Source organism: Hakea prostrata, chromosome 6, assembly GCF_041222555.1.
Source record: "Hakea prostrata isolate BN-2017 chromosome 6, UWA_Hpros_2, whole genome shotgun sequence".
Taxonomy (NCBI): Eukaryota; Viridiplantae; Streptophyta; class Magnoliopsida; order Proteales; family Proteaceae; genus Hakea; species Hakea prostrata.
The window spans coordinates 37697364-37710229 of record NC_142605.1 but is presented as its reverse complement, the minus strand read 5'-3'; the positions used below and the strand labels follow the sequence as shown (position 1 = coordinate 37710229).

Here is a 12866-nt window from a genome sequence, read left to right as displayed (position 1 = left end):
TTTCTCTGCGCTAAAATAATAATCAAGAAATTTTCCCACCCCTTTTTTCTCGTCCCACCTTTATTCCAATTAACAAACGCAGCCTAATGTTTTGCTACCCTATCTTTAAGGGGAAAACATCCTCTATTGGACACAAGTCTCTGTGCACTTGTACACAACAATGCACATATATACCAAATGATTGACTGAGAAAACAAAGTAAATACAAGAATATTAAAAAATTTTAAAATTTAAGATTAAACTTTTAATCTTAACTAATTATTTGGTATAAAAATGCACTACTATGCATAGCAGATAATTTTTTTCCCATTTTTAAGGGGCATTTTGAAATCAATTTTCATTCTTTATTTTACCTACCGTAAATAAACAAATATAAGAAACTCATTTTTGAATAAAAAAATGAAAAATAATTTTAGTAACTTTTGTCTAAAATAAATCAAGAAATGAAGAATAAGTTTGTTAAATAAATAAAAAACTAATAATAAAAACTGAGAACAAAACTGTATAGGTGTTGGAGGGGAAAAAAAGGTAAAACAATAGCGTTTTCATAAAAGAATGGATGTTTATCATCCTGCTCTCAACTTTTATTTTAATTATAGGTGACTTACACAAAAATGAATAAAATGAATTTTGACCCAAAATCTATAATCAACCTGTCATGGATTTTGTATTCTCCAAAAAAAATTAAAAATAAATACCAAGTGCATACAAAAAATGAAAAATGCGAAAAACTAAGAATGAGAATTGACGAAAAAAAAAGCCCTAGATGTCAATAGATATATTTCTGCATAAACAACAAAGGATTAGAATCCAACCCTTTATTCTCAGTTGATTCTCGCTAAATAAAAAGTGCGCCAAAGGTACCAAAAGGGTTCTAAGTCGACTACCAACTCGAGTGAGCGATCTTAACTTTCGGGCTCACCCAAATACACCAACACACATTCTCGCTTCCTCCTGGTTCATCGCACCTCACAAATCTGGCATGAGAGATTCTTTCCCCGAAAACAAAACCAGAGACCAAATTGGTGCATGATTTACTCTTTGTCCAATAGAACCCATGCAAAAGTAAATATAACAACTCCTTTACCAGGAGACTTCAATGATAGAGTCGTCAAAGTTACTCCATATGGTAGAAATTATAAACTTTATCAGTAAGCTCTCTTGGGAAGAGACATGTTGGAAATGAGTGAAACTGCCGTACTTATTGTCACTATCTGAAGTAGCACACCTGGTGGAGGGAGAAACAGAAAAGGATGAGAACAAGTACTGTATGTATCTCAGCAATTGGTATCATACATATATACACCACGGAAAGTTTTCTTACTCACCAATCAAAACACGGCCAGATTCAACAAGTTCAAATTTGTGTGTTCCCCAGGCATTTTGATCTTGAATAACCTGGAGAGATTCGAGTTCATTTAAAATCCCAAAACTGTAGCATAAACTTCAAAGACAAAAGATGCCCAGAAGGAACATCAGCTGTTCAGAAGGAGCATCATGCGTTTATATGAAGTGATGGGGTTAGTAAAACCAATTCGAAGATGCTTAGCCAGTAGGATGCAAAAAGAACACTGAAAGATCATGAATTTGATCAAATCAGCTTAAAAGTTCAGATGTAGTGCTGGTTATTTAAACCAAAGATATCCAGGGATATCATGTAAGAAAGTTTAGAGCAGTTACAGGATTTATCTACAAGAGAATTAAGATCCATGGGCTAATGAAAATGAAAAGAAACTAGAAGAATAGTGGCTCCCAAGTCACAGCAATAGACTAATGACTGTCATAGCACATGGCTATGTATGCTCAAATTGAATTTAGACAATTAGTTGATGTAAGTAGAGTGCTTTTTATTTTATTTATTATTATATGTGTTGAGAAATGAGAGAGCTGGGGAAAATCCAGAGACCAATAACCTGAGATCCACCTTGTACAGTGAGCATGAGGACAAATAGCAGTTGTGAAGAGGAACAAGTCCCAGCAAACTTATATGGATGACAAGGGTCTTATCTGCTTATCTTGAGCATTGGATCAACCACGCATAATTAAAAATCGAGGAAACGTGGAAAATGTAAATTCTTTTTGGTGCCTGAGCACTGGTGATATCAGTCAAGTAAATCACACAAAAGTTCAGATTATAATTAACTGGAGCCTAATGCAATGGTTTTTTAGAAACCATTTTCTATAAGTCAATGAAGAAATGATTCCATCCAGAAGACACATGGAACCACACCATCATACAACACCTTCGAGACGACTAATCTCATTCACTATCTCAAATAATTATAAGAGAAGAGCTACAGTAAATGATTTATGTATAGAAATCCATCCTTCACCAGCTCCTTATATGGTTCGAAATCACAAATCAAAACCTGGAAGCACTTCACCTAGACATCTAACTTGTTATGTAACAAAATATGACCTTCTTACACAAATAAAACACGATTCAACATTTGATTGAATGATCTATAATTTTTAGGATATTAAAATGCAGCACATGATACTATACAGTTATAAATTTGCAAGAAGTCAATCCAACCCATCATTCTTCAAGAATTCATGACAGAAAATCCAATAATATCTGGTCTCAGGTTTTGCTTACGAGATTTACAGATGTATTACATCATAAAGGAGGTCTATCTTGGGTTGCCATGCCTTCTGAGGTTTCTTGTGGAATATAAGTAGCCCCACATAAACCATGTTCAGCATTCTCTTTTAGTCATGGTTGCTTACTTTAGTTAGTCTTTGATCATAATAAGACTCTCTAGGAGGTACTAAGAGTTTGTTGCTTGTTTAATAAAGGGAGAAGCTGCCACAAGAGGAATTCCAATATATTTCTATCAAATTCACTCTCTCTCATCTTTTCCATATTCATTGCACCATTGTTCTTCTTCTTCATAGCTTGTGGTTGCTGAGGTTTTGTCACAAGTTCCATTAGTAACAAATTCCCATTGCAAACTAAATTCCATTTTGGGTTTTTACTTTCACACCGAAGATTCCATCAACAGATAGATGCTAGAAACAAGATCTCCAAAATTTTCTAAATACTGAAGGGGAAGAAAATGTGATTTATCTTAGAAAGCCTAGTACTTGCATTTGGTTGGGAAGCAGATTGGTTTTGCCAACATTGTCTTTGAACATTATATGCAAGGTCGGAGGTGGGTCCTCTCAGTATGCAGTTTATGATCCATGGGTTGTTTCCATTTCCAACCAACTGGATGCCAGCAGAGTTGTCTTCTAGTGTACCAAAGGAAGAAGTCTCTGGTTCTATTCAAAATAATCAATGGAATGTGGAGCACTTCCAAACCCTTTTTTCCTCTCACTCCGTTTCTGCGATACTAGATGTTCGGTCGTTGCCAGAGTCTACTGACTATTTGTTTTTTTAAACCAGTAGCTAATGGACTTCTTACCTCTAATTTCTAAAAATGCTTATAAATTGGTAGCATCAAAGCCTTCACTCCAGTTGGCAAAATGGTGGCGGCTTTTTTGGAAGTTGAGAATCCTACCTCATTGTAAGTTTATGTTCTGGAGACTGTTTTACTCGGGTCTTCTTCCCACCTTTGTCTCTAAATCCTCTCAAGATTGGGTTGGAACATGTGTACTGTGTAATCAAGCACTGGAATTAGAGGGCCATGTCTTTCTTGATTATGGTTGGGCTTCATATATCTGGAAGATGGGGCCTCTTGAGCTTATCATCTATCCAAATGAGTGCACCAATTCTGCCTCCATATGTTTGTTTCAAACCAATGGTCAAAAGATGTTTAGAACTGGTTCTTTTCTGTGTTTGTAATTACTTGTTAAATGTTACTATATTTGGGTGCCTAAGAAATCAGGTTCGGTTTCAAGCAGCGGGAATCCATTCAATTCAGGTCTTGCATATGATTTAATTACTGTGTTTCTCTCATTGGTTTATATGCTGATATGTTTGTTTCAGATTCAAAAGTTACCACTAATTTGCCAGTTCCGTTTTCTTCAATCATTTGGCCTCAATTAACATTCCGACTGCGTGGATTGCAGGGCTTTTTAACACAAATTGAAGAAATCAGTTTGGGTTTTTTGTATAGTTTTGAATGACTCTTGTGTGCTGTCAAAGTCAACAAAGCATGCAGCCGACTCCAGCTTTCAGTAAGCTAATGGACACCTTAGAAGCACTTCAGACAAATCTTTTGCAGCAATATGACCGGGTCAGTCTCATAACCAATTGTAGCTCTTTGGTTTCTTACTTTTCAACTCCTACTAAAGCTGTGCCTCATATATGTTTCCTGAGTTTTTGTCTCTAGTAAATAGGTGTTCTGTTGCTTCCATGTCTGTGGATACTGACTCTGTTTATATGAAACATTTAATATGGCACCGTAAGCTTGTTATGTGTCAGGTGTAATGATCTATCATGAATATATAGACTCTTTTCCTTTATCTGACAAAAAAAAAATGTGATTTAGGGAAATAACTGTAACTGTTATTTCAGTTTTTCAGCACATCCATTTCATTGCAAATTTCAAATCTCAAGAAGGAAATGAAAAATTATCAAAATACTACAACCATTAATTGAAGCAAAACCTTCATGTTTTCTAGAACAAGAAAAGAAAATTTAAACAGACCGAAACCAGCATGAATCTGGTTACCTCTAGAGAGATGCCAGTTCTGATGACAAATGCAACAGAAAGGAATGCTGCAATAGATGATATTAACATGTAAGCTCGCAAGCAACTCACTTGACTGTACCTACGGCCTGCCAAGAAGCAATGATTAGCATAGAAACATAACCAAAATTATGTGATAACCAAATAGGTCAAACAGAAAATAGTGTCTTGAGGTTGTAGCAAACCATATTCTCCAACTATGAGAGAAAGGAAACCAATTGCTATTGATGAAATTGCAATACTGTTGAAACGCTCTGGTTCTGATGCAAATAAAAATGCAACAATCACTCCAATCACTTGAACAATAGCCTGCAATAAAGAAAATAAATTATATCAAGAACCAAATCTTCAAAGATGAACCTGAAATTTATGGGAAAAATTCAAATTTGCAGAAACATGTGAATGAAACAAACTGGAAAAAGGATTGGATGAACTGAGTCTAGTAAAGCACCCTTCTACAGCCGTCCACCCAAGGGGAGAAAAGGAGAGACAGGAGGGGAGGGCATGTAAGATGTTAAGAAATAAACTCTTACAAATAAAAAACAACAAGCCTTGTCCCAACTAAATAGGGTCGGCTACATAGATCCCTCCTTTCCAATCATCTCTATTTGATGACATATGCTAAGCATATCCTTTCGCACTTCTCTTAAGGTTATCCTCTACCCCTAGTTTTGCCACTCATCCATCTTAGCATCTTCATTTCTACTACATTAAGTTCATCCACATGTAGCATTTTAGGGCTATCTACTAGTTGCTTCTTAACAATCTAATGCTCTACACCATACATCATAGTTGGTTGTACAACAATCTTATATAATTTTTCTCTAAGCTTTAAAGGAATATATCGATCACATAAGACCCCGAAAACGCCTCTCCACTTCGTCCACCCTATTTAAATTTTTTGGGAAACATCATCTTTTATGTCACCTTTTCTATCTATGATTGAACCAAGATACCTAAAATGAACGCTTTGTGGAATCTCCTTATCAAATTTCACCACCCCATCATTGGGCCGATCATGACCAGACTTACACACTAGATATTCCGTCTTCATCCTAAATTACAAAATGTATGACTCAAGAACAAGAAGCAGCATGCAAAATTTCAAAATAATTCAATCGGGGGATTATCCAAAAAACCAGGCGAAAGAATTGAGAAAATGAACTGAATGGAGGCGAAACAAAAGTCAAGGATATCAGGGCGAGTTCAGGTTACAGAATTTACAGTATCCAATTGAAACAAGAAAAAATTATACCAGTTTATCTATGCACTTGAGACTACAGATCAACCAAGATAGGGATTTTTCAGCATTCTTTTGGTAGCTTGTCGAAGTCATTAAATATTATATCAGCTCGGAGCAACTTATGCTTCCATGGTCCAATTCTCTGCCCCCGCCGGGAAAAAAGAACAGCAAAAAAGCAAAAGACGCTTCTACAACCAAATGAAAAAAAGGAATTTCGAGAGGCTGTGTAAGATGACTGGAAATTACCTGAATTACGATCAACAAGTAGAGTAGAAACTTTCCCTGAGCGACTCTCGTATATCCTAAATATAAATATCGCACACAAATAAATTCGTTGAGGAGAAGGTGATTTTATCATCTACAGATTAAAGAACCCTAAAAAGAACAAAAAATGAAGAATGAAATATGAAGCCGTTAAGGTGGTGTACTTGGATCGACGACCATGCGGTAGGAGAAATCTGATCCATCGGTGCCGGACGGCCGTCCCAACGCAGATTTCCTCTGTTGCATTTTTCTCTAATCTTCTTCAGAGAAAAAATGAGAGCGTATCTTCAGAGTTCACCGGGGTTTGCAGAGAGCTCAATGAGAGACAATGGCGTCCCTTCCTCCCTTCGACTTCGTCTAACGCGAGATGACAGACGAGTTGGGACTTGGGAGATTTTGTACCGGGCGGATCGGCTCAGTTTTACTTTGTTTCTGGTTGGTTTACCGGTTCGTTTTTCTTGCACAGAAGAATTCTTCTATTCTTACGGCATAGGAGAACAACAGAATCGTTCTTCGGGAGCATTCTTTCTTTTCATTGTTTCCCTTTTCTTTTCTTTTTCCTTTCTTTTTTGCTAAACACAGCAGGTACTGATTTAAAATCTTTAAAAATTCAAACTATGATTTGGTGAAACTTTGAACAGATAATCATAATTAATACATTTTACTGAAGAGGTCATGGATTTGATTCTTCGTAATAATACATGTAGTATTCCCTCCTCTGACATGTTCATATCATACTTTTCAAATATTTTATGTTAAAATTATTTATAAAGAGTAATATTTATAAGGTAAATTTTTGAAGAATATTTAAACACCTCCATAAAAGTTCAGGAGTTCAACTCCCTGAAAGCCTATAAACTTTTTTTTAATAAAAATGATATTTTAGGCAAGACATGTATATGAAAACAGGATAACAAAGAAAATCAAGACATACACAAAAGTGATTCCCATCTATTCAGCAAAGCTTGAAATAGTCCCTACTTATTTATCTAGAATTCCTATAGACAATATAGCTATATTTCCTAGAAAGTGTTTATCAAACTTATTTTTGTTTTAAAAATGTTTAAAAAAATATTTTTGAAACATGTTTATTAAAGAGTTTTTTACGTGTGTGTCTCCTTAGTGGACTACAAACTAATATTGAATCCCATTAGTGCAATATATTATGTGTAAATCCTAATTAAACTAACACCAGTTGTCGCTGTTAAGTATATTCAAATTTCAAATGTTAAGGGACCAAAATGCTCCTCAGTTATTTAATACATTGTATAATTATAATTTTTTTCCGAATTATGTATTTTTTTAACCATATAATTTTAAAACTATATATTAATACAATATATTAAATAACTTGAATGACACTTTGATCATTTTACGTTTGAAATTTGAATACATTTAAAGACGATTAACAATTTTAACTCTGCTTGAGACCCACACATAATATATTGCATTAAGGAGAGTCAACATTAATTTATAGTCCATTAAACAAACCCACACGTAAAAAACTTTTTTATTAAATACTCAAAATTGTGCCAAATATTTTTTAAACATAGAAGCCTTTTTTTTCTTCTTTCTTTGGTTAAAACCATGCTCCTAACATAGAAACACTATTAAACGCATACAGAATGAGATTTAGCAGAAGAGTTCGGATTAGTAGCATTGAGCAGTAAGGCTTAGTGTTATGTTTTACCAAACCCACAATAAGTGGAATGCATCTCAAGAAAGGTCAACGTTTTTTTTTGGTAATCAAGAAAATTCAATGTTCATGCACCAGAAGAAAAGTATTATTTGATAATGGAGTTGCAGTTTTACACTATACTTGAAGGAATACAGAATACTCAACAAAGAAACTCTGATTAATGCAATCTATTCACTAATCATTAATTACTATGACCTTTGAAGAAGGCTAACACACCCACAAAAGGTGCATTAACATATGTGGTAGGCTCAGCATGTGAAGACAATCGGGTATCAGGGTATGTATCATTCTCGAAAGGTCCAACCATGGCTCCTGTCAACATATTTGGATTAGGGTACTTACTCAGGAAGAATGGAGTCCCTCCTTTGCAGGCGATGTGACCTGGATGGTCATCCATTGATGGCATAGAAGAACCTCTGTGATGTATCCTGCGTGGAAATTTTTTCCCATATCCCACCATGAATGACATCTTCATTGGATTGTTACCCAGTAGGTAATCCACCTGATCCATTCCAATTCCTTGGTTAATTAATTCTCACTTCACACAGGAGAGATGATAAACATAAATAGTTCATTAGTCAATTTTTCTGTTACCTGGCTTTTGGCAAGTAATATGAGCCGATTTGAATTTGCAGTGATGTTGCCACACTCGACAACATTATTGGTGCGTTTCAATTGAGTAGCATAGACAAGGAGGAGAAATGAAAGGGTAGTAGGGTTCTGAATGTTGCCTCCAATTGGTTTGTATAGAAGCCCACCTGGTATTCATGCCAGAAAATGATCACTTCACTTGCCCAGGCCTGAGGTTCCAAGAACATCAAAAACTTGATAAAAGATAAGAGAGAAACCTGGCGTGTAATTGACCCCCCTTGTTGGCGATTCTGGAAGTGTTTGGCAGACAAAATTTTTAGCATTAGTATTGGCTGCAGCCAGGAGCAGTTCATTGTTCAGCCCTGGAATCTATCATTAAACAAACAGATGTGAAATTATGAGAACGGACCTTGAAATAATTTGTCTAAAAATGTGAAAAACCAGAGAATATATATAGTATCAGAAACTTACACTACTAGCAATGAGAACATTGATGCCAGCATCCTTATTGTCCCATCCGAATTCACCTGAAGTAGGACCTCTCAATTTCTGACTATTGATATGCTTTGATCCCATTTGAGTTATGTTATCTACCAAATATTTTAAGTAGTTTGTGTTGTTAGACGCCTTGTACAACCATGAAGCAGCCCAGAGCAATTCATCCTGCAACAATAGAATTGTCACAATAATATTAAGAGTATATTTATTATCAAATGAGAGTTCTGTACATGTTAGTGATTGATTAATACCTCATAGCCACTCCAATCACAATAGAAAGGACAAACCCATCTTCCAAGGCTATCATTGTATGATCCCCTGTATTTGTCTGCAAAATCAAAAACCTGTGCAATGAAGGTGGTTAGTTAAACTGCAAATTAAGACCATATGGGTCACCATTTTAATGAAGAGGAATAAGAAGAAGAACTCACCTTCATAGCCCTATTGAGAAGCTTCTTAGAGTAGGAAGGATCAGAGGACATAAACACAATCGAAGAAGCAGCAAGTGCAGCAGCTGTCTCGGCTGCAACCTCTGAACCTGGGCGTTGTCGGGTTACACTGTAGACTGTTCGAGGTGTGTCCATGTCTTCTGGCCTTTCCCAGCAGTTATGATCGGCATTAGGATCTCCTACTTGTACAAACACTGTGCCTTCAATATTTGTGGATTTAAGCAAGTAATCTGTTGCCCAACGAATTGCTTCATTTGCATGTTGAAGTTCCAAGTCCATGAACTCTCCAAACTCCAAGACACTCCAAGCCAGCACTGTTGTTGTGAATGCCATCGGAAAATTATACTTCACATTATCACCAGCATCATAATATCCTCCCACCAAATCCACCTGTAATGAAATATAAAACAAATAAGAAATCCCATCCTCCTGATTCTTCAGATGATCATGATTAGCAATGGAATAAGCTGAGAAAGTAAAACATACTCCGCTTTGGACGTCCATCTTGAAGTGCAGAGTTTTTCCTCCATTTCATTCTTTGGGTAGAAGGTAACTCTCCTGAACGCTGGCCTTCATAAAATAAAATGCACTTGGACAAAGCATCTCCATAGTCATGCTGACAAGTAATTCTCAGAATCACTATGTTTGCGAAAAGCAAAAATGTGGCTAAGCCAGACCAACCCATCTCTCTCTCTTCTCTTCCTTTTGGATGGAATTTCAGGTATGTATGTGTCTCCCCCCTATATATTGCATTTCCCTTTTTTTTTTTTTTTTGGTAATCATATACAGTAATCTCTAAATCAAATCTTCTTTTATTTTTTTGGTAAAACATCAAATCTTTTTCCAATTATTAGCTATTGCAGTTGATTACTTATCCTTGGCAAAGTTGGTTAGTTCCACTTCAACAATGGTATGTTTGTCATGTATAAGCACTTTTTTTTTCCTTTTTTTCTCTTACCTTAAAGTCTATCCTGTAATAAAGTGTAATCTCTTTCTTTTTGGATAAAAATCTAATAAATGGTAATATTTCCACCAAAACACAGACGTACAATAGTTGTAAGAGAGACACTTACCAAAAAAGAGAGAAAACAGAGTTGTAAATTGTAATAGACCTTTATGAATGACTGGGGTTTCTATAATTAGGTTCATTCATTGCAAGGGGTTGCTGATGCAGTTCCCACGTTTTCTCTTTTCATTACCTGCTCTTCATCTTTATAATTGTTATTGGGTTATTAGCAGTTTGATGTTAGATTCAACTTATCTGTTTTCTGCTTTCAAAATGTTAGATACATTACCCAAAAAAAAAAAAAATGTTGATACATTGGTTGAGACTGCACGTGTTGTCATTGTTGGCAATCAAAATGCAGTGTAAACTAAGAGTATATGGCTTGTATTGTAAAGAAGGTAATGCAGTTTGTATCATGTAACAAGAATTCAAAAAACTCTAATAAACTGAAAATTATTATTCAAAATTGAAAGGTACCTTCTAAGATAATAATGACACTTATTTACAGCTAGGCATCCTAAGGGCCAGTTTGGTTACATGAGTCTGGAAATTTCAAATATTTTGAGATTTCAAATCTATAAATTTCAAATCTATGGAGTCATAATTTATAAAATTAAATGTTTGGTTGTGGAATGAAATTTGTGGATTCATCCTAAAAAACTATTTGATTGACGTGATTTTTGTGAATGTGCAAATGTATAGCTTTTTTGAAATCTCTAGATTTCACCCTTTACCCATAAATCTACAGATTCACGTTTTTAGTGTAAAATGGTGAATCTCTAGATTTCATGAATTTAAATATTCTTACAACCAAACGGGTATAATTCTCAAATTCATCAAATCTCTGGATTCATGTAACCAAACAGACCCTAAAATATTAAGGGAAAATAAAATAAAGTAAAAGCAACTCAAACTAAAAATCCAAATCAAGCTAGGGAGCTAAAAGTGCCCTAAAAACCCATTAAACAATGGAATTTGGGGGTCAAAATGCTACAAACTAACTTACGCCATTTTTTTGATATATTGATAGTTCCATAACTCTTCTCAGATCAAAAAATTCGTATGTTTTAAGTTTTGCTGCAATCTACATCCTAAAGTTCCATAGGATATTTTGGATGTTTACTATGTTTTTTGAGCTTGATTAGCACTGTTATAATGGATTTGAGTGCTTATGAGAAGATTTGAGAGTTTGGGTAAAGCGAAGATTCTTTAATATAGAAGATTCATAGGTCATTGTACAAAAGTCATCTTGAATGAATTTTTGGATGATCATGCAATTGTTTTCTAAATTCAACTAAAGAAATGTAGTTCATAAAGTCTTCTTGACGCATTTGTGATTCTGACGTCAAATGAAGGAGTTATGGTGTTTCTTGTGCGGATGCACAATATGGAAGAAAAATTTTATAATTTAGAAATTAAAGAAATTACTCTCTATGATGTTGTTTTGCAACAAGAGTTAAAAATAATTTAAAATTTTTGAGGTCTTCTTAAAAGAAGAATTAAGTTCCAAGGAAGAATGTCTAATTATAAAAGCTTAAATGGTAAGAATCCAATAGTTGACAAAGGGTCAAGTATAAAGATCTGGTTTTAAGGGGTGAAATTGATGCGCTTGGAGTTTTAATACTCAACATGGAAAGGATTCCATTGTGTGGCTTGTGGTAGGTTGAGAGCATGTATATATAGTATCCTATAAAGCATTATGATTAAAATGATCTAGGTATCACAAATTTAAGTTACAATCAAGAAAGATTCAAATTAAATAATCCTGTGAAATGTACTCCAATCTTGCATGACCTAAAAGATTTGATGGCTTAAATCTGTTCCACCACTTCAAGAAATAGTCTAACGGTTTCAAGAGTTAGGTTCTATTTGTGATTCATCTAAAATTAAAGTATAATCAAATGATTCTTGTACATTCACTTTCTTTCTCTTGTAAAACTCAATTTTGGACAAAACAGAATAGGGTTTTTGGCAAGTAGAAACAAGAAGGAAAAAAAAAGCCTCGAAGCAAGATTTTTGTGGAGAAGAAGCTTAAAGGTATATTTTAATGAAAATATTGAAGAAAGCAGGTGAGTTTACTAATGTAATATTCACTATTTGAATAGTTTTACCTTTCAAGTAGTTGCTTATTTTGTATGAATTATTTGAGGTTATAGCCTCATTTTCTTGTGGATGCAAGAATTCATTTTAGAGTGATTGCTCCATGTATTGAATGTTGAGAGTAGATGTTTTCTTATCATTGTATTGATCAAATTTTTAATAAGAATAAATATGAAATTACACCATGGATGTAGACAACTTATTGACCCATGTATATATTTTTTTTTCTTTGAATGTTTGTTCTCTCTTGTATGTGAAGTGTGTGGTCTACTGGATAAATGTACACACTTGGTAGAACCCTTTGAGGTTGGTTAGGGTGTGTACATGATAGTATGATAAATATTTGCAAGAATTGGAAGAGGCATTTGTGACATTGATT

At 34.7% G+C, this 12866-nt stretch overlaps 2 protein-coding genes across 2 annotated transcripts; both read right to left on the bottom strand.

Annotated features, from left to right (window-relative positions):
* Positions 1-495: 495 nt before the first annotated feature.
* LOC149013887 (jagunal-like protein) lies at positions 496-6519 on the bottom strand. Its single transcript, XM_089159999.1, has 6 exons — positions 6309-6519; positions 6127-6182; positions 4823-4946; positions 4620-4726; positions 1329-1398; positions 496-1228 (listed from the first exon to the last, which is right to left on the bottom strand). The coding sequence occupies exons 1-6, from the start codon at positions 6388-6390 to the stop codon at positions 1149-1151; spliced, it is 519 nt and encodes a 172-aa protein (XP_089016125.1). The 5' UTR covers positions 6391-6519; the 3' UTR covers positions 496-1148.
* Positions 6520-8024: 1505 nt separating this feature from the next.
* On the bottom strand, positions 8025-10066 carry LOC149013886 (endoglucanase 8-like). The gene is made up of 7 exons (XM_089159996.1): positions 9870-10066; positions 9364-9772; positions 9184-9276; positions 8906-9097; positions 8692-8803; positions 8438-8601; positions 8025-8345 (listed from the first exon to the last, which is right to left on the bottom strand). The coding sequence occupies exons 1-7, from the start codon at positions 10064-10066 to the stop codon at positions 8025-8027; spliced, it is 1488 nt and encodes a 495-aa protein (XP_089016122.1).
* Positions 10067-12866: the final 2800 nt, after the last annotated feature.

What these genes read in the sequence shown, in the direction of transcription:
- LOC149013887 (XM_089159999.1), bottom strand. Translation starts at nt 6,390, where the DNA reads ATGCAACAGAGGAAATCTGCGTTGGGACGGCCGTCCGGCACCGATGGA. An exon ending in CCGCATGGTCGTCGATCCAA is followed by an intron (nt 6,183 to 6,308) that starts GTACACCACCTT and finishes ATTTATATTTAG; the next exon opens with GATATACGAGAGTCGCTCAG. An exon ending in TCTCATAGTTGGAGAATATG is followed by an intron (nt 4,727 to 4,822) that starts GTTTGCTACAAC and finishes GCTTCTTGGCAG; the next exon opens with GCCGTAGGTACAGTCAAGTG.
- LOC149013886 (XM_089159996.1), bottom strand. Translation starts at nt 10,066, where the DNA reads ATGGGTTGGTCTGGCTTAGCCACATTTTTGCTTTTCGCAAACATAGTG. An exon ending in CAAGATGGACGTCCAAAGCG is followed by an intron (nt 9,773 to 9,869) that starts GAGTATGTTTTA and finishes TATTTCATTACA; the next exon opens with GGTGGATTTGGTGGGAGGAT. An exon ending in TATTACTTGCCAAAAGCCAG is followed by an intron (nt 8,346 to 8,437) that starts GTAACAGAAAAA and finishes GGAATGGATCAG; the next exon opens with GTGGATTACCTACTGGGTAA.